The sequence below is a fragment of the Stylophora pistillata genome, chromosome 1 (assembly GCF_964205215.1).
Source record: "Stylophora pistillata chromosome 1, jaStyPist1.2, whole genome shotgun sequence".
In the NCBI taxonomy this organism is placed as follows: Eukaryota; Metazoa; Cnidaria; class Anthozoa; order Scleractinia; family Pocilloporidae; genus Stylophora; species Stylophora pistillata.
This window is the reverse complement of record NC_142519.1, coordinates 45371240-45399136: the sequence shown is the minus strand read 5'-3', so window position 1 is coordinate 45399136 and position 27897 is coordinate 45371240. Positions and strand designations below refer to the sequence as shown.

Below are 27897 nucleotides of genomic sequence, written 5' to 3'. Positions count from 1 at the left end.
TGTTTACGCTTGCAATCATACGTTTCCAAACTCATGGGCACAGAAGATTTAAAGAAATTTTCAAGAACCATCCTTGCCACGTAAAAGGTAACCATGAGATCACTCCGTAATACTTACCACACGGCCTATCCATTTCATAAACATTAACTTGCTTTCCTGGAAAGCATATTGCTATAATCTTTATCATCACTGAGAGCTAGGACCTGACACTTTTATGATGTCTAATTTTGGTGACAGGGACTTGTCTAAAAATCAGTTAAAGACATTACCGCCGGGAGTTTTCAATAACATGACTTGGCTTCGTCGACTGTAAGTAGGCTTCTTGAAACAACTGCAATTCCGCCGCTACTTATAAGGATGCCCAAAAGAGCAATTTGAAATCATTCTAACGCCCTACTTAATTAACGAAAAGTGACTCCGTTTCGTCGAGTACTTTGCTAATACCTTAATCATACTGAGATAACTAAGACCTGAGATTTCTATGAAGTCCTTTCTTGGTTACAGGGACTTGTCAAGAAATTATTTAGAAATATTACCACCAGGAGTATTTAAATACTTGAACTACTTGATTTGGCTTTCTAGGCTGTAAGCATTCTTTTTGACATGCAATTGCACCGCTACCTGGAGTATCAAGTACTGTATGTACTTTTGTTGAAATGAACCGTTTCTTTTTACCGTCAATTTCATGTGAGCAACACGATGGGAGCGTTTTAAGAGGGTGAAAACCAACGAAATCGGCCATTTCTTCCCTCAGTCTTCCTTTTAACGTGATAGGCGATGACAAACATGTTACAGGAATCTAAAAGGAAATCTAATCGATTATTTACAAGTAGAAATGGCACAACTCATCGCAGAATGGCGTGCCAGAAAAAAGATTATTACTTGTCTCAGAGCATAACTATGCTCAGAGTGACTTTGATCTTCTCTTTACTGCGGAAAAAGAGCCTGCAGTAAAGGAAAAGGCAGATTTCTACGGTGATATCTGGCCCCATAAAGCTCTGTTGTGATCTTTTTTCAAATATAGTGACCTGTTTAATAACCAGTTAAAGGACTTGCCATCCAGACTGTTTGATCAGTTTCAAGAATTAACAAGTCTGTAACTACAGACCACCATATGTATCCCTCAGTATCTTAAGTTGCTGCCCATGAAAACTCCACAAGTTTGGATTTCTATCTTTTTTTCAATTTTTCCTCAATTGTGGCACTCTCTGTGATGGTTTTAAGCATTTATCTCCACTACGGCCTATCTTTTTTTCGGAATACAACACTATAGACGATGAACAGTCTCTCCTTTGCGACAAAGTTTGTCGCGCGAATCCAAACAAAATCGGCGAAAGAAAAATTGAGGTACGCGGGCCATGGGGAGCTCTGAGAGTGAGGGGCTCGGAAAGAAAGGACTATAGACTGAGCATAGGAGTTTGACCTTGCGCAGCTCAAAAGTCGAGGTCGAGTCTCAGCAAGGAAAACTCCCAGGAAGACAACTAAGAAGGGCGGGCCGGGAAAGGAACCATCGCGGTAAGGATCCCGGAATAATTTAAAAATTACATCTCTTACGCTCGACTTATGACCGGCAGTCGGAAATGTTCGTAATATTTGACGAGCAGGTGGTAGACAAGGCTCTGTTTCAGAGCCTGCTTGCAAAGTTGCTAGAAAGTCCTTTCAAGTGATAAGAGCTTCAAGCTACAGTCTGCTCTGGTTTCTGTGAACGAATTGTCGGAAACCACAATCAACATTATTTAAGTAATCAGCCATGATTAATCTGGAGCGTTGACAAGCTTTGAAACTCAAAACCACTTGATGAGAGATGTCCAGGCGATTGCCAATCATATGTATTTCTTGTTGTAAGCGCGACGCAAAAGGCAATCTCTTTTCCTTAGGCTGTAGTTTCTTCTGTCCGAGTGCCAAACTTCGCCGAAAAGGAAGGACTACTCGCAGTCTACAGTTTACAATACTTTCATAATCAGCATACCTTAACCTCTAACTGATTATCAGTGAGTTGATATGATTCACAAAACTCCTTTATTTTTTCTTTTGTAGTGACTTGTCCTATAACCAACTAGAGATATTACCTCCTGAAGCTTTCAGTGACAATCCCCATCTTAGAGAGCTGTAAGTAAAAAAAATTGCTGTGTAAGTGGCATTTGATAGCAGCTGTGCGTAGGTTCAAGAGTTTGATAACTTTCCAGTCGTCTATTTAGTAAATAAACCCCTTCGGGTGGCTGGTATGCCGGCTGATAATGTTCGCGGCTGAGAGATTGTCCCAAAAATGAATATTTGGCCGAGAAGCGAAGCTTCGAGGGCAAATATGAAATTAGATCATTGTGTTGGATGTCACAACGCTGTACATTTTGCTTTAACGATAAACATTTACTCAACTCTTCGCAATTTCAGAAACTGTCACTGACATATATAAGGACTAGCTATTTGGCCTTTTCGTCATGGAGGTCACATTAAACATCACTCTCAAAATTTGCTTTGCCTGAGAACATATTGTAGATATCGAAGTTGTACATATACCCGGCACTTAACACCTTTTACATGTACATATATGTTGTTCTCCTTGGTTACAAGGAAGTCATCTGAAAATGAGAAAAAGGCATTGCCACCAAGAGAATAACCAAGTAATCAAACAAAGTATAAGCATAGTTTCCGCAGAAAGAGTAATATTAGTGACGCATGCAAGGAAAAAGGAGAAAGAGGCGAGAGAAAAGTAGTTGATTGGTAAAGTTGCTAGTGGACCAGTAATTACAACACCAAGAAAAAAACTATATCAATAATATAGCAAAAATAATTTTTGCCGGTAAAGGTAGGCAACTCTACTCTAAGTTTTGTTGGTACTGTAAGTAAATGTAACTACTTGTCCGCAAAAGTATGAAATATAACTATGACCACAGTTTAAAAAAATATATTTGTAAAAACAAAGATGATCAAATTTGAGGAAATTAGCTTTTAGACAAGTACTCAAACCTCATACTAAGTTATGATGACTTGTCGACCATAAGGACCCGTCAAACAACCGGTTAAAGAATCAACAGCCACGAGTGTTGCTGGCATTAGACTTTTCTTCTGGTCGGATTTAACGATGTTAGTCAAACTCTTCCATTGCACATAAAATAAGGCCCATTTATTTTACAATTCATTCTCCTTCAGGTGAGGGCACGACTCAACCAAACCGGGGGGATGCCTGCGAGGGGTCTGGAATTGATATAATTATAGGTGCTAGGCCCCTGGGTTTTATTTGAGGCCTCCAACTTTCTTTAGGGCGAAGAGGTGTTTATTCTACAGGGCTAAAAACAAGGGCCCGCTTCCGATTCGATATTTAGGAAAACAGTTCCGACAATATTAGTTGTCTTACCATTATTTTTTATGTAAAGACGAAATAAACAATTTTTAATAGAAAAGAAAAATCGAGTTTCCAGATGGGATTTGAACCCACGACCCTCCGTGATCTAGTCAGCTTTTCTAACCACTGAGCTACAGGAGATTCTATGATGAGCAAGGGTCAATTAGTCGGTATTCACTGGAACCGCATCACTCGGCTACACAGCCAAACATCAGCTAGCGCATAGAAGCTCACTAACAGAATCACGCTGTCACATTAAAGCATCACATGCATTAAAGCATCACATGCAGCCAACCAGCCTCCAAAGTGACCATGTAAAGATGAAATAAACAGTTTTTAATAGAAAAGAAAAATTGAGTTTCCAGATGGGATTTGAACCCACGACCCTCCGTGATCTAGTCGGATGCTCTAACCACTGAGCTACAGGAGATTCTATGGTGAGCAAGGGTCAATTAGTGGGTATTGACTGGAACCGCATCACGCGGCTTCACAACAAAAGGTTTAAACTGATGACAAGGATGATTGGTTGCACAATTAGCACCTCACATTTGCACATGTAATTATCACTTCACCATCCACGCACACGCCTATATAAATCTGTTGACATGCTTCATTAAATATTCTCTCTGAACAGATTCACTTAATTTTATCGTTGCAACAATTACCTATTCGACCGTTTTGCGAGCTTTACCTTTACCTAGATGACCAGGTGTTACGAAAAGCAAAACAATAGGTCACACAATCTTACTTGGACTATCAAGATTTAGCAAGCCGGGAAGGTCAGGTTAACTTGAATGAAGAGAAATGAACTTACAGAGATATTAACAAAAATGAGAAACACATTTTTAAAAAATCACAGTAGGCCATGCACTAAAGTCTAAAAATTGACTTTTTACCCATTTTTCCATATCTCATTATCTTAATTATTAAGTCAAACCTTGCGCTTAGTTTTGATATCATGTTTGTTTCACCGCACCGTGCAGGGATTTGACCTTGATCGTCTCTTTACTGCGGAAAAAGAGCCTGCAGTAAAGGAAAAGGCAGATTTCTACGGTAATATCTGGCACCTTAAAGCTCTGTTGTGATCTTTTTTTCAAATATAGCGACCTGTTTAATAATCAGTTAAAGGACTTGCCATCCAGACTGTTTGATCAGTTTCAAAAATTAACAAGTCTGTAACTACAGAACACCAAATATATCCCTCAGTATCCTAGGTTGCTGCCCCCTAAATTTTCAATTATGTCACTCTCTGTGATGGTTTTAAGCATTTATCTACACTATGGCCTATCTTTTTTTCGGAATACAACGCTATAGACTATGAACAGTCCCTCGTTTGCAACAAAGTTTGTCGCGCGAGTCCAAAAAAAAAATCGGTGAAAGAAAAATTGAGGTAAGCGCGCCATGGGGAGCTCCGAGGGTGAGGGGCTCGGAAAGAAAGGACTACAGACTGAGCCCAAGAGTTTGACCTTGCGCAGTTCAAGAGTCGAAGTCGAGTCTCAAACGAAACTCTCAAGAAGACAATTAGGAAGGGCGGGCCGGGATAAGGAACAGTCGCGGTAGGGATCCCGGAGTAATTTAAAAATTACATGTCTTGCGCTCGATTTAAGCTTAGGCTCAGAATACGGAGCTATAGCTTGACACTTAGAAGCTGCATGAGGTGGAGTGCCGATCACGGTTCTCGAATCAATATGACCGGCAGTCGGAAACTAACGTAATATTTGACGAGAAAGTGGCAGACAAGGCTCTGTTTTAGAGCCTGTTTTCAAAATTGCTAGAAAGTCCTTTCCAGCAAAAAGAGCTTCAAGCTACAGTCTGCTCTGGTTTCAGCGAACGAATTGTCGGAAACCACAATCAACATTCCTTAAGTGATCAGCCATGATTAATCTGGAGCGTTGACAAGCTTTGACACTCAAAACCACTAGATGAAAGCTGTCCAGGTGATAGCCAATCATATTTACATGCGATGTAAACGCGACGCAAAAGGTAATCTCTTTTTCTTAGGCTGTAGTTTCTTCTGTCCGAGTGCCAAACTTCGCCGAAAAGGGAGGACTGCTCGCAGTCTACAGTTTACGATACTTTCATAATGAACATACCTTAACCTCTCCATATTATTATCAGTGAGTTAATATGATTCACAAAACTTCGTTATTTTTTGTTTTGTAGTGACTTGTCCAATAACCAACTAGAGCAATTACCTCCACAAGCTTTCAGAGACAATCCTCGTCTTAGAGAGCTGTAAGTAAGACTTCCTTATTGTGTAAGTGACATTTGATAGCAGCTGTGCCTAGGTTCAAGAGTTTGATAACTTTCATGTCGTCTATTTGGGTTTCATAGATAACAATAGCACAATTGATTAAGAGAGGCTTATCACTCAATTTAAAAATAGTTCTTTAAACGTATGTGGTAAAGGAATTGTTTTTTCCCCTTTTTTCCTGTGCTCTGAAAATCTTGATGATTTTATATCGATGCTCCATTTGGTATACGCAGTTGTTCGCTTCTCGACATTCTTGTGTCATTATTAACCCGATGGCTGTGTGAAATAGGCCATAGTTATCTAGGGATCTTTTCCCAAACGCAGTCTAGTAACCAACTGCTAAGCATGTTAGGTAAAATTTCAGAAAAGGAAGAAATCTGGCATTCTTCGACTCGGGGACGGTATCGTTTGCTCCAGGTTGCCAATGATGAAAACTTTTACTCCCAGGGTGGCACTCTATCAGTATGACACACACTTTTAATGTTCAAAAGTAATATAGACTACCACGACATAACTTTAAGAGTACTTTCTCCTTTGTTCATCGTCAATTACTCCATTTTTTAAAATTCTTGTTTATCCATGTAATCTATCATCTAAAGCCGTGGCCGATCGGGGTCTGTGTATCAGTGCATAGCCACAAGAACGGAATTGGTACCTTCAGAGTGTTAATTTATCCCACGTTACGGTCAGCAAAGTGTCTGTTCTTATGATAATTGCCATCATCTTCCAATTCCATAATTACAATAGATAAAAGGATAAACATTGGACCAACTTTTTCATAAATGGTTTTCTTGATGACACTTCAGATTCTTGAACAACAACAAGTTAAAGAATTTGTCTTATGATCAACTTCCTTGTCGGATTTACTTGGTTAACAACCAAACAAAACTGTAAGTGTGGTGGGTTTAGAATTCAGTGTCACTTTTCATTTCATACTGAACACAACTGAAAATAAATAGCCTCTAAAATGACAATGAAGGAAAACCACAGTTGCAAAGACCTCTGTTAGTTTTATGTACACGGTATTAAACTACATGATACATACATATCAGCTCCATATCATGAAACACTTTTTTTATCTTTAAAAAGGTGCTACAAAGTACGCCTAACCTACCCATGAAATAGTACAGACCTTCACTTCTAATATCTGAGTTATTGGAAGTGAAGGTCTATACTATTTCATGAGTAGGTTAGGCGCACTGTGTAATATGCACCTTTTTAATGATAACAAATAAGTATGATAAGTTTGTTATCGTAGGTTCACTTGACACTTTCTGAGGACACCAGAAGCCAACTTCTTTCATTTTTTTACTTTTCATGTCGTTTATATAATCCACCGTCTCCCAAGCCAGGGGGTTCTAGGTTGTGGTTTTTTTGTTAGCCACGAAAACAAAACTACCACTTACAGAGTTACATTTATCCATTCAGAAGTTTCTGCTCTTATAATGATTGCCTTCTTCTTCCAGTTCCGAATTAACAGTGCGTTAAAAGAAACAAGATTCAACGAACTTGGTACTAGCTGTTTTTTTTCTTTTTTATTATTATTATTATTACACCGCAGATTCAAGAACATCAAACATTCAAAGAATTTCTCCTCTCGTCAACTTATTCGCTGGAAACACTGGCGTAACGACTTTAAAAACCTGTAAGTGTGGTGTGTTCGGAATCCAATTTCACTCATTAGATCTCCTAAATACAACAGCCCTGAAGTTCCAAAACTCAACAGCAAATAAATACTCTTTTGCGTTATGGCAATAAAGAAATACCACAATAACCACGACCTCAGAAAATTTTTCCACATATAATTAACTGCACAATGATTTCATATCAGTTCCAAAGGTTGGAAATTTTTTTTTGGTAGCTCAAAAAAATAGCGTATTTTGCTAAGTGTTCTTTACCTAGTTAGAGAATATTATGGCCGCTGTTATTTGTACGTACAGGTATGATAGCTTTTGCATTGTAGTTACAAAAATGATTAGACCTGTATCTTTCTGTTTTAGTCTTCATTAAAACCTATTGAACCAGAATCTTTCTAGTGCTATACCAGGCTAACAGGACCATACTTCCAAACTGCTTACAATCCCATAATACATATATGTCAGTGAACAACAACCAGAATTTTAATTCCATCGTAGATCATTTCTACTTTATTGTTTGACAAGAGTTTATGGTCTTCGAAGTTGTGAGTGCAAAAAAAATTAAGGCATTGAAACGCAGAGCTCTACACTTCATATTTATGAAAATGAATGTAATGTCAAACACAGAACCCTGGGCTTCAATAAACTGGAGACGTTGCCAAGTGACGTACTCAAGCCCCATAAGATATATGATCTGTGAGTACAGTTCGCTGATGTTCGCTGCGATGGCTACTATCCTCTAAATCAAAGGAGCCTTCGCTGACTGGTCATTATATTCCCAGTTTCATCCTTGATAGCTGTAAGCGTTTTCGATTATTTAAACCATTGAGACGGTACGCAAATTAAAAAAAAAATTGACAAACGGTAAGTACTGAAAAGAATTAGTAAAAAATCAGTAAAAAGAAAACAAAAGAAGCAAGTCCTTGGTGTAGGGTGCCCCAATCCTCCTCCTTCCGCACGACCCAAAAAAGAACAAACTTCATTCATAATTAAAAATAGTTGGAGTTTCCTTTCTTGTTGTCTTATTTTAATTCCATCGATCAAAATCTACTGGATTGTAACCAAGAGATGAATAGTTTAATTAATTATTGCTAACACAAACATGTAAGGTAACCTTTGTAAAATATTCCTTTTTAATTCCCTTCATTTGGTAAAAATTATGGAATTCTCGTAAATGCCAATAATTTTACAGCTGGCTAGGAAACAACAAGTTGAAGGCATTACCTGAGGATCTGTTCGACGGGCAAACTGTGTAAGAATCATCTTTTGTGACAATACCCATTTGGAAAGTAACCGACTGCTCTCTTTACCTGCTGACCGGGACACGAACATTTGTAAAAGCAGCAAATTTTAGCGTGGTCCCAAAAGTCGGCTATATGAATAAGGGCACTTTCCATTTGTTAAAACTGGCCGGCCCGAAGGAACTGGCTCTCACTCGTCAAAATAGAAAGGCCTGGGGAAATCAGCTCTTGCGTGGAATACACGCAAGAGCTGATTTAAAAAATATGACGGATTTAGCAACGAAAGTTCATAACATTCCGCCAACACTTTCTTGACTTTTTTTCGCCGGAGGAGGAAACTCCTTTTAAGAACCATATTGTTACGGGTTTCGCCGCCTTTTTTGTCAGTGGGCTGGGACCCACTCGGTCAGTTTTATTTCCCAGTCCCATTCGGTTCACAGCTCGTGTGTTGCGTTTTAGTTTCGGTAGGTCTCACCTTAATTTATCACCTCAGCTTCTCAGTTCATCATTCATCGCAGCCACATCCATGTAAGTCTTCATCGTTCCGTTATTTTATCGTTTTTGCCTTGTCGTATTTTCTGTTTTCTGTTTTCTGTTATCGTTTCATCGTTTTCTGTATTTATTTACATGTAGTTTCACCATTCGACACTGAAGGAAAATAAGCCATCGATTTGCATACTCTTCGTGTCTCGGTTGAACACTACGCTAAGAACGCGACACATGTAGAAGATGAATCTGTGTTTTTTTCAATTATGTGTATTTTTTCTCGGCGCAAACAGAGTTAAAGCTTAAAGGCGTAATATTTTTATTTCTAGTAAGCTTACATCAACCGTAGGTCAGGTAACTAAACGCTGACAAACAAGAAATACAAGTACTTGGATCTTATAAGTTAATACTATAATTGTTCGGAACTTAAGCCTCCATCAAGTACTTTCAAACTGGGTAAAACAAAAATTTCTCGAACAAGGCTTCCCTTGTATAATAGTATGCCAACATATACCGAGACGAAATGCTCAAAGTTTGGAAGTCACACTGCGCGGGTTAACCTTTGACACCTTTCACACTTTCGACCAGAAAATAGCCAAGATATTTAGGTGCTTTCCTGCTCCACGGGTATACAAGAGAAATTTTCGCGAGTGGAAATAGTCTGTGAAGTGGTTTATTCAATAAATACTTAACAACACGAGGAAAAAACCAATAAACGGGCAAAACGAAAGCCGATTATTCCTCAATGCTTGCTTGTTTGATTGACAGTAAAAAGATAAGGTTGCTAGGCTGCCGTCTCAAAACATTGCTGTAAATTGTTTCTCAGCTTTATATTTTAGGCTTCCTTCTTTGACAGAATGTCCAGGAATCGAGCCATAACACCCATTTTCTCCTCGTCCATCCTTTTCTTCTTTGCATTCGTCAGAAAATCGACTACCTTCGCGGCCGATGACTTCGACCTCCGTTTCCTTTTTTTCTTTGGAACCCCTTTTACCAAGGACGATTCCTCGTCTTCATCCGTGGATGTAGAACCAGTGCTTGCTGTAACCAACGAGGAAACAGTCGCCGGTGAAATAGTTTTCGGGTCACTACTGAAAAGCAATGATATCTTGTCATTTAATTCACATTCCTCAAAGTCATTCCCCTATTTGGCGTTGTGCCCTCTTACCTTTTTGTACTCCTGTAACTCTCACTGATGACTTGGTGTTGAATTGCTCTGCAACTTTATCCCATGCAGCTTTCTTTCATACTTTGTCTTTGTCGAAGAAGTCGGTTTTTTTCCCTTCGTGGGGAAATCAATAGTTTGGTGCTCTTTGACGACCTCTTTAAGGTATTTTAGGGAAGAAATTAATCCTGTTTTCAATCAAAACAATGGACAAAATATTATACTCACCACGAGTCTGCGATCAACCTGCCGCCATTTTTCAACGCGTAGAATTCCCGCGCACTTCCCGCGTTCAGCGCCAGTTTGGCCAGAACCAGTTCTAACAGTTCTCAGAACTCGTGCGTTTCATTTACGGATGTACTAGTCCGACCGGCCAGTTATAACAAATGGAAAGCGTCCTAAGAGTCTCTGAATTGCACTCAGAAATTATTTTTTTTTTAGAAACATTCCTCAGTGATCACCGACTTACGAATAAGTCTAGAGTCCAATGGAGTATGAGAGCGAATGGGAACGAACTCAAGCGATTTGGCCTAACCGTTAAATTTTTAGGCCCGGTCTTTCGTGTTCACACCTTTTCAGAAAATTTACTTGAAATGGACAGTTTGTGGCCTAAATTTTAGCATTTCTTGACTTTGCCAATTTCTCATCGGCTAGTTTGAAAACGAAAGTTGACTGTTTCTGTATTAAAAACCCTAGGCGTTTGGTCAGCAACCAGCTCGAGAAGCTACCCCGCAACATATTTTATGGATTGACCGACTTGAAGAAACTGTAACTAATATTATTTTTCGTAAATCAGGTTTAAATGCTAACTTAAACTTTACTCTGTAATACGTTGTGCAAATGCAAAAACTGAGCCTTGGAGTAGTAACGAAAATTGGTGCGTGATCATTCACGGGATTATGATACACCAAAGGAGCCTTCTTAACCTCGCTAGAAATGATTGTTTTGAACAACCTTTTCTGAAATGGTCATTAAAGTACTGCGGTTAAAAAGTTGTTCTCAGTTAAATGTATTCCGCCAATGTCGAAAGCAGTTCCAGACTTTTGTTAGAAATGCCGCCAATGATGTTTCAAATCTATCAAATTTAACACAAAGAGGAAGAATACTCGGGCTTAGATTTTATCAATTTCTTTTTCCCGTGGTTTTCACACCTACTTATGTATTTCTATCTTACAATCGTTTGCGATTACCTTCAATGTTTTATAATATTTTAAGATTATTAGCCAGTGGCGGATTAAAATTTTAGATTCTGATTTCAAAATTATCCACACTCGGCAGAGAGGATAAATCTGTTGATAATAAATGGAAGAAGATGAACAAGCGTCTTAGACTTAGACTTGTTTCTCCTCTTCCTCTTACTATCGTAGCCTTCTCCTACTAATTATAAAAGCTCATAAAACGTTTGAGGCAATTGCAAACATTTTTAAGATAGAAATTATTAAAAGGTGATATAGCGACGCACTAAATCTTGCTGACCTTGAAATTCTTAGCGATTGGCGGAAACAAGCTTGCGTGAATTTTGCTAATTCCTTCCATGTGTCAGGAACACTTAGTAGTCTCTTTCAGGTTCCGCTGGTTTATTACCACGGTTATAATTTGCGCTCAGGCTCACAATCGTATAAGGCCTCTACTGGCAAATGCAAAAGCTATATTGATTTTGTAACCGTCAAATTTCAAAATGTATGTCGTGACCGCCCCCTGTAATTCAGTTGTAACTACAATAGGGTTGAATAAACGATTGATTGATTGATTGACTGATTTTCTAATCTAGCCTTTCGAATCTTTGTTTTCCGTGGTAAAAATATTTAGTTCGTTGTCTTGATTAATATCAACACGTCGAACAGAAGTATTACTTCTGAGAAAACTAACCGGAATTTGTCGAGGAAGTCTTCGTGCCTCAGAAAAGGATACCTATGAGATTCTCTACCAATAAGATTTTCTCAAGGAAATGAGATTTGCCACGAAAAAGGATACCCAAGAAATCACTATGTAATATATACCTACGTATTAATTTAAGGAATATGAATACGCCGCTCTCCTTATAAGCAGAACAGAGACTTGTCAAAAAATCAAAATTACGACATTATCGTTAGAAGTCTTTTGTCAATTGTCAATTGATTAGAATCATTTGAAACGGACGCTTGCGATCTTATGTTTGCAAACTCATGCGTACAGAAGATTTAAAGAAATTTCCACTGAAAACTCTCCTTGCCATGTAAAAGGATAACCAGGAGATAACCATGTAATACTTACCACCCTATCCTTTTGATAAAAACTAACTAGTTTTCCTTGAAAGCATATTGCTATAGCCCTAATCGTCATTGAGTGCTAGGACTTGACACTTGTATTATGTTTAATGTTGGTGACAGGGACTTGTCTAAAAATCAGTTAAAGACATTACCGCCAGGAGTTTTCAATCACATGACTTGGCTTCGTCGGCTGTAAGTAGCCTTCTTGAAATAAATCCAATCCGCCGCTACTCATAAGGATGCCCAAAAGAGCAATTTGAAATCCCTCTAACGCCCTACTTAATTAACGAGAAGTAACCCCCTTTCATTAAGAGACTTTGCTAATATCTCAATCATAGATGACTAAGGCCTGAAATTTCTATGAAGTCCTTTCTCGGTTACAGGGACTTGTCAAGAAATGAGATAGAAACATTACCATCAGGAGTATTTAAATACTTAAACTACTCGATTTGGCTTTGTAGGCTGTAAGCATTCTTTTTTACATGCAATTGCACTGATACCTGGATTTTCATATTTTCAAATGCCCTGTATGTACTTTTTTTGAAATAAACCGTTTATTTTTACCGCCGATTTCATGTGAACAACACGATGGGAGCGTTTTAAGAGGTGCAAAACCAACGAAATCGGCCATTTCTTCCCTTAGTCTTCCTTTCAATGTGATAGGCGATGACAAACATGTTACAGGAATCTAAAAGGAACATCTAATCAATGATTTATATGTAGAAATGGCACAACTCACCGAAGAATGGCGTGCCAGAAAAAAAAATCAACACGAGTAAGATTATTACTTGTCTCAGTGCATAACTATGCTCAGAGTTACTTTGATCGTCTCTTTACTGCGGAAAAAGAGCCTGCAGTAAAGGAAAAGGCAGATTTCTACGGTGATATCTGGCACCTTAAAGCTCTGTTGTGGTCTTTTTTCAAATATAGCGACCTGTTTAATAACCAGTTAAAGGACTTGCCATCCAGACTGTTTGATCAGTTTCAAAAACTAACAAGTCTGTAATTACAGAAGACCAAATATATCCCTCAGTAGCTTAAGCTGCTGCCCCATAAATTTTCAATTATGAAACTCTCTGTGATGGTTTTAAGCATTTATCTACAATATGGCCCATCTTTTTTTCGAAATACAACGCTAAAGACTATGAACAGTCCCTCGTTTGCAACAAAGTTTGTCGCGCGAGTCCAAAAAAAAAGTTCGGGAAAGAAAAATTGAGGTAAGCACGCCATGGGGAGCTCCGAGGGTGAGGGGCTCGGAAAGAAAGGACTATAGACTGAGCCCAAGAGTTTGACCCTGCGCAGTTTAAGAGTCGAAGTCGAGTCTCAACAACGAAACTCCCAAGAAGACAATTAGGAAGGGCGGGCCGGGAAAGGAACAATCGCGGTAAAGATCCCGAAGTAATTTAAAAATTACATGTCGTGCGCTCGATTTAAGCTCGGGCTCAGAATACGGAGCCATAAGTTGACACTTAGAAGCTGCGTGAGGTGGAGTGCCGATCACGGTTCTCAAATCACTATGACCGGCAGTCGGAGACTTTCGTAATATTTGACGAAAAAGTGGCAGACAAGGCTCTGTTTTAGAGCCTGTTTTCAAAATTGCTAGAAAGTCCTTTCCAGCGAAAAGAGCTTCAAGCTACAGTCTGCTCTGGTTTCAGCGAACGAATTGTCGGAAACCACAATCAACATTCCTTAAGTGATCAGCCAGGATTAATCTGGAGCATTAACAAGCTTTGACACTCAAAACCACTAGATGAAAGATGTTCAGGCGATAGCCAATCGTATTTATATGCGTTGTAAGCGCGACGCAAAAGGTAATCTCTTTTTCTTAGGCTGTAGTTTCTTCTGTCCGAGTGCCAAACTTCGCCGAAAACGAAGGACTGCTCGCAGTCTACAGTTTACAATACTTTCATAATGAACATACCTTAACCTCTAATTGATTATCAGTAAGTTAATATGATTCACAAAACTTCCTTATTTTTTGTTTTGTAGTGACTTGTCCAATAACCAACTAGAGCAATTACCTCCACAAGCTTTCAGACACAATCCTCGTCTTAGAGAGCTGTAAGTAAGACTTCCTTATTGTGTAAGTGACATTTGATAGCAGCTGTGCCTATGTTCAAGAGTTGGATGACTTTCCAGTCGTCTATTTGGGTTTCATAGATAACAATAGCACAATTGATTAAGAGAGGCTTATCACTCAATTTAAAAATAGTTCTTTAAACGTATGTGGTAAAGGAATTGTTTTTTCCCCTTTTTTTCCTGTGCTCTAAAAATCTTGATGATTTTATATCAATGCTCCATTTGGTATACGCAATTGTTCGTTTCTCGACATTCTTGTGTCATTCTTAACCCGATGGCTGTGTGACATAGGCCATAGTTATCTAGGGATCTTTTCCCAAACGCGGTGTAGTAACCAACTGCTTAGCATGTTAGGTAAAATTTCAGAAAAGGAAGAAATCTGGCATTCTTCGACTCGGGGACGGTATCGTTTACTCCAGGTTGCCAATGATGAAAACTTTTACTCCCAAGGTGGCACTCCATCAGTATGACACACACTTTGAATGTTCAAAAGTAATATAGACTACCACGACATAACTTTAAGAGTACTTTCTCCTTTGTTCATCGTCAATTACTCCATTGTTTTAAATTCTTGTTTATCCGTGTAATCTATCATCTAAAGCCGTGGCCGATTGTGGTCTGTGTATCAGTTCATAGCCACAAGAACGGAATTGCTACCTTCAGAGTGTTAATTTATCCCACGTTACGGTCAGCAAAGTGTCTGTTCTTATGATAATTGCTACCATCTTCCAATTCCATAATTACAGTAGATAAAAGGATAAACATTGGACCAACTTTTTCATAAATGGTTTTCTTGATGACACTTCAGATTCTTGAACAACAACAAGTTAAAGAATTTGTCTTATGATCAACTTCCTTGTCGGGATTACTTGTTTAACAACCATACAAAACTGTAAGTGTGGTGGGTTTAGAATTTAGTGTCACTTTTCATTTCATACCGAACACAACTGAAAATAAATAGCCTCTAAAATGACAATGAAGGAAAACCACAGTTACAAAGACCTCTGTTAGTTTTATGTACACTGTATTAAACTACATGATAATTACATAACAGCTCCATATCATGGAAGACTTATTTTTTATCTTTAAAAAGGTGCTACAAAGTACGCCTAACCTACCCATGAAATATTACAGACCTTCACTTCTAATATCTGAGTTATTGGAAGTGAAGGTCTGTATTATCTCATGAGTAGGTTAGGCGCACTGTGTAATATACACCTTTTTAATGATAACAAATAAGTATGATAAGTTTGTTATCGTAGGTTCACTTGACACTTTCTTAGGACACCAGAAGCCAACTTCTTTCATTTTTTTACTTTTCATGTCGTTTATATAATCCACCGTCTCCCAAGCCAGGGGGTTGTAGGTTGTGGTCTTTTTATTAGCCACGGAAACAAAACTACCACTTACAGAGCTACATTTATCCAGTCAGAAGTTTCTGCTCTTATAATGATTGCCTTCTTCTTCCAGTTCCGAATTAACAGTGCATTAAAAGAAACAAGATTTAACAAACTTGGTACCAGCTGTTTTTTCTTATTATTATTACACCGCAGATTCATGAACATCAAACATTCAAAGAATTTGTCCTCTCGTCAACGTAGTCGCTGGAAACGCTGGCGTAGCGACTTTAAAAACCTGTAAGTGTGGTGTGTTCGGAATCCAATTTCACTCTTTAGATCTCGTAAATACAAGAGCCCTGAAGTTCCAAAATTCAACAGGAAATAAATACTCTTTTGCGTTATGGCAATAAAGAAATACCACAATAACCACGACCTCAGAAAATTTTTCCACATATTATTAACTGCACAATGAATTCATATCAGTTCCAAGGATTGGAAATTTGTTTTTGGTAGCTCAAAAAAATAGCGTATTTCGCTAAGTGTTCTTTACCTAGTTAGAGAATATTATGGCCGCTTTTATTTGTACGTACAGGTATGATAACTTTTGCATTGTAGTTACAAAAATGATTAGACCTGTATCTTTCTTTTTTAGTCTTCATTAAAACCTTTTGAACCAGAATCTTTCTAGTGCTATACCAGGCTAACAGGACCATACTTCCAAACTGCTTACAATCCCATAATACATATATGTCAGTGGACAACAACCAGAATTTTAATTCCATCGTAGATCATTTCTACTTTATTGTTTGAAAAGAGTTTATGGTCTTCGAAGTTGTGAGTGGAAAAAAATTAAGGCATTGAAACGCAGAGCTTTACACTTCATATTTATGAAAATGAATGTAATGTCAAACACAGGACCCTGGACTTCAATAAACTGGAGACGTTGGCAAGTGACGTATTCAAGGCCCATAAGATATATGATCTGTGAGTAAAGTTCTCTGATGCTCGCTGCAATGGCTAGTATCCTCTAAATCAAAGGAGCCTTCGCTGACTGGTCATTATATTCCCAGTTTCATCCTTGATAACTGTAACCGTTTTCGATTATTTAAACCATTGAGACCGTACGCAAATTAAAAAAAAAAATTGGCAAACGGTAAGTACTGAGAAGAATTAGTGAAAAATCAGTAAAAAGAAAACAAAAGAAGCAAGTCCTTGGTGTAGGGTGCCCCAATCCTCCTCCTTCCGCACGACCCAAAAAAGAACAAACTTCATTCATAATTAAAAATGGTTGGAGTTTCCTTCCTTGTTGTCTTATTTTAATTCCATCGATCAAAATCTACTGGATTGTAACCAAGTGATGAATAGTTTAATTAATTATTGCTAACACAAACATGTAAGGTAACCTTTTTAAAATATTCCTTTTTAATTCCCTTCATTCGGTAAAAATTATGGAATTCTCGTAAATGCCAATAATTTTACAGCTGGCTAGGAAGCAACAAGTTGAAGACATTACCTGAGGATCTGTTCGACGGGCAAACTGTGTTAAAATACTTGTGAGTAGTAAGAATCATCTTTTGTAACAATACCCATTTGGAAAGTAACCGACTGCTCTCTTTACCTGCTGACCGGGACACGAACATTTGTAAAAGCAGCAAATTTTAGCATGGTCCCAAAAGTCGGGTATATGAATAATGGCACTTTCCATTTGTTAAAACTGGCAGGCCCGAAGGAACTGGCTCTAACTCGTCAAAATAGAAAGGCCTAGGGAAATCAGCTCTTGCGTGGAATACACACAAGAGCTGATTTAAAAAACATGACGGATTTAGCAACGAAAGTTTATAACATTCCGCCAACATTTTCTTGACTTTCTTTCGCCGGAGGAGGAAACTCCTTTTAAGAACCATGTAGAAGATGAATTTGTGCTTTTTTCAATTATGTGTATTTTTTTCTCGGCGCAAACAGAGTTAAAGCTTAAAGGCGTAATATTTTTATTTCTAGTAAGCTTACATCAACCGTAGGTCAGGTAACTAAACGCTGACAAACAAGAAATACAAGCACTTGGATCTTATAAGTTAATATTATAATTGTTCAGAACTTAAGCCTCTATCAAGTACTTTCAAACTGGGTAAAACAAAAATTTCTCGAACAAGGCTTCCCTTGTATAATAGTATGCCAACAAATAACGAGCCGAAATGCTCAAAGTTTGGAAGTCGCACTGCGCGGGTTAACCTTTGACACCTTTTACACTTTCGATCAGAAAATAGCCAAGATATTTAGGCGCTTTCCTGCTCCACGGGTATACAAGAGAAATTTTCGCGAGTGGAAATAGTCTGTAAAGTGGTTTGTTCAATAAATACTTAACAACACGAGGAGAAAACCAATAAACGGGGAAAACGAAAGCCGATTATTCCTCAATGCTTGCTTGTTTGATTGACAGAAAAAAGATAAGGTTGCTAGGCTGCCGTCTCAAACCATTGCTGCAAATTGTTTCTCAGCTTTATATTTTAGGCTTCCTTCTTTGACAGAATGTCCAGGAATCTAGCCATAACACCCATTTTCTCCTCGTGCATTCTTTTCTTCTTTGCATTCCGTCAGAAAATTAATTACCCTCGCGGCCGATGACTTCGACCTCCGTTTCCTTTTTTTCTTTGGAACCGCTTTTGCCAAGGACGATTCCTCGTCTTCATCCGTGGATGTAGAACCAGTGCTTCCTGTAACCAACGAGGAAACAGTCGCCGGTGAAATAATCTTCGGGTCACTACTGAAAAGAAATGATAGCTTGTCATTAAATTCACATTCCTCGATGTCATTTCCCGTTTTGGCGTTGTACCCTCTTACTTTTTTGTACTTTTCCTCTAATTTTTTCCATTTGTTTGACCACTGTTCTCCTGTAACTCTCACTGACGACTTGGTGTTGAATTGCTCTCCAACTTTATCCCATGCAGCTTTCTTTCATAATTTGTCTTTGTCGAAGAAGTCGGTTTTTTTCCCGTCGTAGGGAAATCAATAGTTTGGTGCTCTTTGACGACCTCTTTAAGGCATTTTAGGGAAAGCAATTAATCCTGTTTTCAATCAAAACAATGGATAAAATACTATACTCACCACGAGTTTGCGATCAACCTGCCGCCAATTTTCAATGCGTAGAATTCCCGTGCACTTCCCGCGTTCAGCGCAGGACCGAGAGAACTGAGGGGCCCTCGTCCATTAGCAGGGCCACTTTGGCCAGAACCAGTTCTAACAGCTCTCAGAACTGGTGCGTTTCATTTACGGACGTACTAGTCCGACCGGCCAGTTATAACAAATGGAAAGCGCCCTAAGAGTCTCTGAATTGCACTCAGAAATTATTTTTTTCTTAGAAACATTCCTCAGTGATCACCAACTTACGAATAGGTCTAGAGTCAAATGGAGTATGAGAACGGATGGGAAGGAACTCAAGCGATTTGGCCTTACCGTTAAATTTTTTTGCCCGGTTTCTCGTGTTCACACTTTTTCAGAAAATTTACTTGAAATGGACAGTTTAAAGCCTAATTTTTAGCGTTTCTTGACTTTGCCAATTTCTCATCGGCTAGTTTGAAAACGAAAGTTGACTGTTTCTGTTATTAAAACCCTAGGCGTTTGGTCGGCAACCAGCTCGAGAAGCTACCCCGCAACATATTTTACGGATTGACCGACTTGGAGAAACTGTAACTAATATTATTCTTCGTAAATCAGGTTTAAATGCTAACTTAAACTTTACTGTGTAATACGCTGTGCAAATTCAAAAACTGAGCCTTGGAGTAGTAACGAAAATTGGTGCGTGATCATTCACGGGATTATGATGCACCAAAGGAGCCTTCTTAACCTAGCTAGAAATGATTGTTTTGAACAACCTTTTCTGAAATGGTCATTAAAGTACTGCGGTTAAAAAGTTGTTCTCAGTTAAATGTTTTTCCGCCAGTCTCCAAAGCAATTCCAGACTTTTGTTAGAAATGCCGCCAATGATGTTTCAAATCTATCAAATTTAACACAAAGAGGAAGAATACTCGGGCTTAGATTTTATCAATTTCTTTTTCCCGTGGTTTTCACACCTACTTATGTATTTCTATCTTGCAATCGTTTGCGATTACCTCCAATTTTTTTATAATATTCTAAGATTATTAGCCAGTGGCGGATTAAAATTTTAGCGGCTGATGTCAAAATTATCCCACTCGGCGGAGACAATAAATCAGTTGATAATAAATGGAAGAAGATGAACAAGCGTCGTAGACTTAGACTTGTTTCTCCTCTTCCTTTTCTTAAGATTTACGGAAAACAAAATTTGACATTTTAAACCCGTGTATTCTGCTCTCTGTTTTCTTCCCCTTTCCTTGCAATTAACACATTTTCCAAAAAACTGTGCAACGTCTTATTGTCAGGGACCTATCTTACAACCAGTTGCCCAACTTGACTCGAGGTGTTCTCAGCACAAACACCAAGCTGAAAGAATTGTGAGTAGCGCTATTTCTATTGATAACCAGTTACAACTCTTGCAAATCATAATCCACTATATATTACCTTAGCTTTCAATCACATCAGCCACTTTTGCCTCCACCTGAGATACTCTCAGAATACTCTCCAGATGGTGTTTTCTTATTTATAAAATTAAAAAAAAAACTCTAATTATTTCCTCGGAAAGAGCCGGGGATTTCACTAGTTTTACTGAATTTCACAGTTTTACTGAATGGAAGCAATTTAGCCATTACGTTCTATATATTTCTCCATGTTGTTGATTCCTTACCTCTGTTCAAGTTTTCTGGGCATTATCTCATATGCTAAATACATAATAGTAAAAAATCTCTTAGGGGATAATAAACCTCTAACCCTTACTCAGCAGCCACGGGAAGGGTCAGGAAGAGCAAGTACTGAAATTTGTTTGACAGTTAGCTTAGCCTTTCTTCCAATTACTATCTGAAGGGATTTGTCAAACAACAGGATTAAGCGCTTGCCCCTGGATATCTTTGGCAACCTTACTCAGTTGAAAAGGCTGTAAGTGGCATCCAATTCGTATTACGGTACTCATGCACAGTAAATTGAGTTTTTCACCAAGCGTTAAGTCAAGATGGCTGGGTATTTTGCGTTTTTAGGGAACTAGACGAAGTGATTATGATCTGTAAAAATACGAATAAAATTTAACTAACTCTCACAGCGTTTTCTTTCACGTAACTAGGGGTTATGTAGGTGCGTTAATAACAGTAGGAGGTAATGCTTTTATGGGAGAGTTCAAAACAAACAAAATTCATTTGTCATATGGCTGACTTCCAAAAGCAGTGAGACTCTCATAAAAAATTTTTTACTATAAGTAGAACGAACTGCTTTTCATAATAGACTGAAGGACAACAAACGAAACCTGAATTACTGTTATCCCAAGGGAAAATTGCATAGTTTAAAGCCTTTTTGAAGTTGCCGGCTATGTCTTCACTTTGCAGCGTATGGAAACCTCAGATATCACGAATGTATTAATCGATGCAATCAAATGGAATTTAAATACCACCATACCCTTAAAAATACTCTACCTACTCTACATCTCCATGTATATGCTCGGGAAGCTTGCAAAAACCACAGAATAATTGCGAATAAAATTTTCTGTCTTCTCCGAAATGGTCACGGACACTAGTAGACATGAAAAGAATTATCATCTTAGTCTAGGTTATCCTTCCGACCATGTTAATTATCACTGTGCAACAATGAACGTACATCAAACAGGCTGCTATTCGAAACAATACCATGGGTTTAGGGTAATATAAGCCGAGTACGCGTGCAAGACCCATTCTATTCAGTGCATGGACACCAAGGTGAATGAAGGTCCTATGAAAGACAGGAAGAAATTTTAAAAGTGCAAGAACTTTATGGGAAGCCCAACTTCAGGTTCCTTCAAGATTCAAACAAAGGGTATGCCGTGACATACTTCACAAGATGAAGTCTATATTAATTTAGAAAAAAGCCTCTCAGCCCTTAGAGTAATCATGAGGTCAGGCAAACCAATCAGAGTTAACTGATGCAGTTTAACAAAGTCTTTAGCCACCTGAAGGACCTCTTTAGAACCTGCGTAGAATTGGTTATAAAGATTTTTTTATCGTAGTATAATACACTACACGAGACGTTCATGTAATGGAAATTTAACTTTAAACAAAACGAGACAAATTGAGTTGAAGTAAACAGTTTTCGAAGGATGATACAACACTCGTATAACGTGTACACTTTTTATTGGTTTATCCTTATTCAGGAGCTTTCATCTTAACAAAATCACTGAAGTAACTAATGAACAATTCAAAGATGTCGCGCCAAACATTCGATTCTTGTGAGTATGAACCAGCTGAGTTTGTTCAGAGCGTATACGAAAGTACTGAATTCTATAACTGAATCCAGTAAAAACTTAGATTGGTTGCGAATTCAAAGTATGTTGGCAAAGTAAATACGCCCATGCCTGTGTGATTAGCCGACAAATAACTTGTCACGAATCTGGAAAAATGGGATTACTCGGTAAAAAACAGAAGCGTCTGTTGCTCGCTTTTCCCAATAAATGAGTTCTCATCTTTCAGTTTCCTTTTGCTAAGGTTTATAACGTTTCGGTATCTGATAATCATTGGAGATTGTACGAAAAAGAGCAGAGGAAGTAGAAAGCGACCTCTCAGTAACTGATACAGCAGGTTGAAGAGATCATTGTCAGTATAACACGAGGAAGCATTGCTAGTTTAGCTGAATTGCTTTCTTCTAACTTGCAGGTACTTTCATTCCAACGAGATGCGGGAACTACCAGAAGGCTTTTTCTCTAACATGAAGAAGTTAATAAGAGCGTAAGTCAATTAAAGTACACACTCAGTGCCTAGTTGAGGTGATTTATTAGAATCTTAATTCGTCTCTACCTCTCTACGTAGTGCATACAACGTCGCTATCCCCGCCATTGACATATATGAAGACCCATGAAGGTTCGCACTTTCCCATTCCCCCAATGGTGGGACGTTAAGTTATGAGAATTCATTCTTAGATCAGATGGGAATTATACCTTAAATATCTTTTTAAATTTGAGTACCTGTAATTTCTTAAGCACGTGTTCTCCTTTGGGATTCATTAATTTAAACTCTTTCTATGAACCCTAGCACTGTAGACACCAACCTGATGTGTTGTCACCTGACAAAAGAGGACGCGGACTGCGATTTTGCCTATGTCGACAGCTTTGCCAGTTGCGAGAATATGCTCAGAGATCGAGCCCCAAGGAAGTGTATTTGGGTTGTTGGTATCATGTCTCTGATTGGAGCTGTGTTTGTCATCACATGGCGAATGGTCTACAGGGAGAGAAATATTGCACAGCCAATCATGTTGACGCACTTGGCGGTATCCGATGGGTTAATGGGTATTTATCTGATCACCATAGGTGTGATGGATGCGATCTGGGCAGGGCAATACTACTTGCATGACTATAGCTGGCGTTCGAGTCTGTTATGCCAGATAACTGGCGCAATCGCAGTGTTATCAAGCGAGGTATCTTTGATGCTTATTTCTCTTATCTCTGCTGACAGACTTAAAAATATTGTGTTCCCTTTCAATATGGATGGACTAACCAACAAAGCCGCTCATGCTTTGTGCTTTATCATCTGGATTGTCGGTTTCATATTTGCTTTCCTTCCCACATTTGGCATCCAGTATTTTAAAGCCCCTAATGGAGGTCATCATTACTATGGCCGATCTGTTGTATGTATTCCACTTCAGCTCTCAGACTATAAGGCACCTGGTTGGGAATATTCTGTGGCTGTCTTTGTTGGCTTGAATTTGGCTTTTGTTGCATTAGTCGTTGTGGCTTATCTTGTAATAGTTATACACAGATTGTGGGTCCAGGCGATGTCAGCCAATACCCAGCGAGAGACAGCTCTTGCCAAACGGGTGTTTTTCATCATCCTGACTGACTGCATCTGCTGGATGCCAGTCATTGTTATTGGACTCAGGTCCCTTGTGGAAAAGTCGTTCAGGACACCAGGAGATCTTGCCGTGTGGATCGCAGTGTTTGTTCTCCCATTCAACTCCGCCATCAATCCAATCCTATACACCTTGTCCACCACACAGGTAATTATCTCTTGAAAAATATGTTAGTTTTTGTAAAATTATCATAAAAATGAAAGATCTGCTACTTCATCTCACTTGGCACACGTTATGTACCACTCGAACATATCACCGAGATATAAATGAAAGTATGGCAGTCTACACTTATCAGCTCTTGAACAATTGACGAAACCAACTAGGGAAGAGTAAGGAGAATTAAACACTTACCCCTTATAACCTTATAAGGTTCTAAACAAAATATGCTTTCAAGAATTCATTAGATGTATCACGGATTTCACATTACTTACAATGTTAGGATATTACATTACATATAGTGTTTTGGTATTAGGTAGGATTTCACCAATGATTACCCTAGTTACTATATCAACATCCTTGATTAAGCGTTTTAAGAAGATATTTTGTAGATTTCAAGTAATAAGAAGTCAAACATTATATCGCGAAGGGATAGAGTTCAGCTAGGAGAAAAAAAACCAAACTGAATACATTCTGTCACATTAAAACTTAGTGATACAAGGCCATCTCACATGATCTTGCATGGCTTTTTGATATTATCATTAATTTAAATCTTTAATTCAGGGTAAGAAAACTTTTCTGTCCCAAATATAGGTTCGAGATGTTCTCAAAGCAAAATGGCAACAGCTGTGCAACTATTTCATGGAAAAGTTTAGTCGAACGCAAACCGGAGAAGGTATAGGCCTCCGCTGATGTTTTTCTTTGGCTAATACTCACCAACTAAGATGGCAACTCAGTTCTATATTACTTTTCTATTTAAGATGTGAGAGATCCGGGTCACGGTCAGGCTTTGGAGATGAGGACTTTCGGAGCTGCTGGAGGGGAAGAGGGTATGTGAACCAACAAAAGAAAGATATATTGGTTTTACTTTGTTCGCTTAAGGATCCTTTGGTTTGTTCACTCAATGCTCTATTGGATCTATACCCCAAATATTGACCTCAGTAAGCATCAGCATTGTCTTTCTCCATGAGTGTTTCTAAGAAGAGGGGAAGGTATTACGCATTTAAAAATGTAGTGTATGTTACACTATTACTGTTGGCCATTTTACCGATCACGTCTTAGACGATGTTACAAAATCCTTAGAAAATTTTATCGGAGAAAACCAAGAAGAGACATGACACCGATTGAATCAAATTCTATCAGAGCCCAATTGACCATTTCATCTTTATAAAAAAATATAATCTGCACCATTCCCTTTAATTCTAAATCACCAAACAGTGATTATAGATCGCGGGAACGAATGTTTAAAACATCGTGTCGCCCATGAACAAAGTGAGAAGCAAAATAAAGATCATAACGAAAATAAGGAGACACGAAAGGAGCCAACAAATCCGAAATTGGAGAAAGCTGAGGATGAAGAACCCGCTGAACAACTCCCAAATGATCAAAATGGTATTTGAGCCTGAGGGTAGTCTTATTTGTTTCTCAAATCTCATTTACAAGCAAGCAAAAAAAAATTCAACCGAGTGGACACATTTCAGTATGGAGGAACAACAGTACAAATTTACAAGTTTTATCTTTGTGATCATGTTGTGTAATTCGCTTTGCCTACAAACTGATCTCACGACTGGCATTTACTAATCTCTTAAATTTACATGTTCCACTCAGGACCATACAAAGAAGCCGAAGAGGAACCTGAAAAAAAGCAAGAGGAGGTCCATAAACATAATCACTCATGTCTAGAACATACTGAGCCCCAAGATACATGTAAATGGAAGCTGAACACGAAACACAAAGAGCCTGCCAGGCCAGAACAGCCGGAAACTGAGCCTACCGACTCTATCGACAAGATAGCAGCAATGAAGACGGAGACTAAAGATCATAAACAGTCCCAGAAAGACGTTGCAGCAAATTCTGAATATGAAGAGTTTCAAACAGATTTTCAAGGGGATCAGGACCAATCTACTGATGAAGGTGAGGCTTAGGTTCCTTAAAAAAATGAAATTTGTTTACGCTATCATTCACTCCAAATCTAGGTATTCAAATCTATTTATGCGCTCCCTTATTCATAAGGACACTAATACGGCTTATTCATAAGCCATTAATCATATTCAGTTACTTAACTACATACCATTAGAAGCTGGATGTGATGATTCATATTCATTCGTTCATTCTGATTTGTTGTAAAGTAACGATTAACAATAAGTTTTGTAGAAGCTTATGCAAACGTGTAGGGGGAAGGAATCACAATACTAAACGTTAGAGCTGTCATTCATATTACTAAATGTGCCCTGAATTATCACCGGGGAGAAAATCGTTAGTGCTCCTCTATGAGGATTCGTGAAGATCCAAAACGATATGAGAAATGGATAGCAATTGCATATGAAATAGTCATAGTAAGATATAGGATATTGTCATCAGGGTAATGCTCAGCATTCCTTTGAGGGCCTAATCTCATTGTATCCTCACTTTATCTTTTTTTTTGCTGAGTTCTCTCCTCCTCTTGTATGCCTCAGAAAAACCAGAACTGAAGATTAACATATTCGCTCCAAATGGAAAAAAAAATAAAAAGACAATTGGAGCATCCTCTTGAAAACAAAATACCTCCTATTGATAAACTTTTGGGAAAAGCTAGGCCTTTTTTAATACGAAGTAGACAGAAGCAACCAATTCATCTTAAACATGCCAGTGGAAAGCTGATTAGAAGAAAAATCATGCGGCACTTTTGAGTAACATCAGTGAGATAAGTTTCTTCCAGGGGAGGTTCATTTATGAAAGTTAACAGGAAACTATGTAAAAAAAAACCATACTGTAACTAAACAAAGCTTTATATTCAGTTCAGCGACATCTCTCTGGGAGGATGCATGATTCATCAGATTGTGAATCACTTTTAAAATCATCATCATCATTTATTATTATTACATAAAAACATACATTTAAAGTCGGACCGGCCCGCATATAGCTATGCTAGTCTGAGCGGGCCAGCCCATCAATAGCTACAGTCCATCATTAGCTTATTACTATTAATATTAATAAAATAAAAAGAAAAGAAAAGAAGGAAAAGAATGTGATTGAATAGAAAATATTTTGCTTGTTTGTTTGTTTCTCTCTCTTCCCTTCCCCCTACTACTACCGTACTACTGACATTTTAATTTAGCTTAGAGATGATTTTGCGAACCTCAATGAAAGAGTCTTCATCGTCGAGTATACTTAAGTGAAGTTTGTTTTTAATTCTGAGTTTGAAGGACTTCTTTGGTAGCCCTCTCAGAGAGTTAGGTATTTCATTCCATAGTTTAGCACCAATCCTTGAAAAGGCGTTTTTCTGTATTTCAAGTCTTGAAGTATTTATGTAAAAATTATCTGAAGTAGATGAGCGTGTGTTATAAGAATAGTACTTGACGTTTTCGTAAATAAATTACGTATATTAATTGGGGCAGAAGCATTGCTAACGTCGTGCATCAACTCAGATAAAGTTTTGTAGTACAAAACCTTCAGAGGTAAAATCTTAGCATTAATAAACAATGGAATGGTATGTTCATTTTTCTTTGCGAAGTACATGAAACGTATTGCGTGTTTTAGTAACATTAAGATATTATTTAGGTAAGACTTACAGGCCTGGAGTTCGTTTCTCGAAAGTGCCGGTACCTTAACTGGCCTGAAGCCATGTTTTAAAATCAAAATTTAAAGGGTAGGAAAGCAGGTTCTGGCAACCAAACCAGTCCTTTTTGTTTCTTTAGCGAATAGCTCTATTGTGTCATTTTCAAAACTTTTGAAATCCCCATCTTGAATATTAACAAAACAGCTTTACGGGTCCGTTAAGTTACAAGGACTTTGGAGAAACGGGGCTCTGGCCTTAGACAGATAATCCGTAAGTAATATAAGGAGAGATTTAAGACTGATTCAACCTCCAGTAGGACAAATGAGAAACAAATTTACAATGGACTTGGACGTATGGGTGAAAAACGCATACATAAACTATCCAACTCCTATTACATATTACATTTTCTTGTATTCTTTTCAAACAGTATTTTCACAATATGAATTTGCATTAAGTGTTCACTTAGTGTTGGTCGTTGGG

At 38.2% G+C, this 27897-nt stretch overlaps 1 protein-coding gene and 2 long non-coding RNA genes across 3 annotated transcripts in view; all 3 read left to right on the top strand.

Annotated features, from left to right (window-relative positions):
* The window catches only part of LOC111318949 (uncharacterized), a 119537-nt gene that overhangs the window by 86838 nt on the left and 4802 nt on the right, over positions 1–27897 (top strand). Inside the window, exons 19-26 of the mRNA XM_088759153.1 lie at positions 20189–20260; positions 20727–20798; positions 22036–22110; positions 22535–22606; positions 22910–23870; positions 24474–24555; positions 24641–24709; positions 25488–25793. Coding sequence (XP_088615279.1) covers positions 20189–20260; positions 20727–20798; positions 22036–22110; positions 22535–22606; positions 22910–23870; positions 24474–24555; positions 24641–24709; positions 25488–25793 — 1709 coding nt within the window. The remainder of the gene's footprint in view (positions 1–20188; positions 20261–20726; positions 20799–22035; positions 22111–22534; positions 22607–22909; positions 23871–24473; positions 24556–24640; positions 24710–25487; positions 25794–27897) is intronic.
* Positions 1122–7698, top strand: LOC148742733 (uncharacterized). Its single transcript, XR_016000841.1, has 4 exons — positions 1122–2109; positions 5507–5578; positions 6404–6487; positions 7159–7698. It is a non-coding gene; the product is annotated as an uncharacterized LOC148742733 (long non-coding RNA).
* Positions 9920–14436, top strand: LOC148742732 (uncharacterized). The gene is made up of 3 exons (XR_016000838.1): positions 9920–10894; positions 12496–12567; positions 14365–14436. It is a non-coding gene; the product is annotated as an uncharacterized LOC148742732 (long non-coding RNA).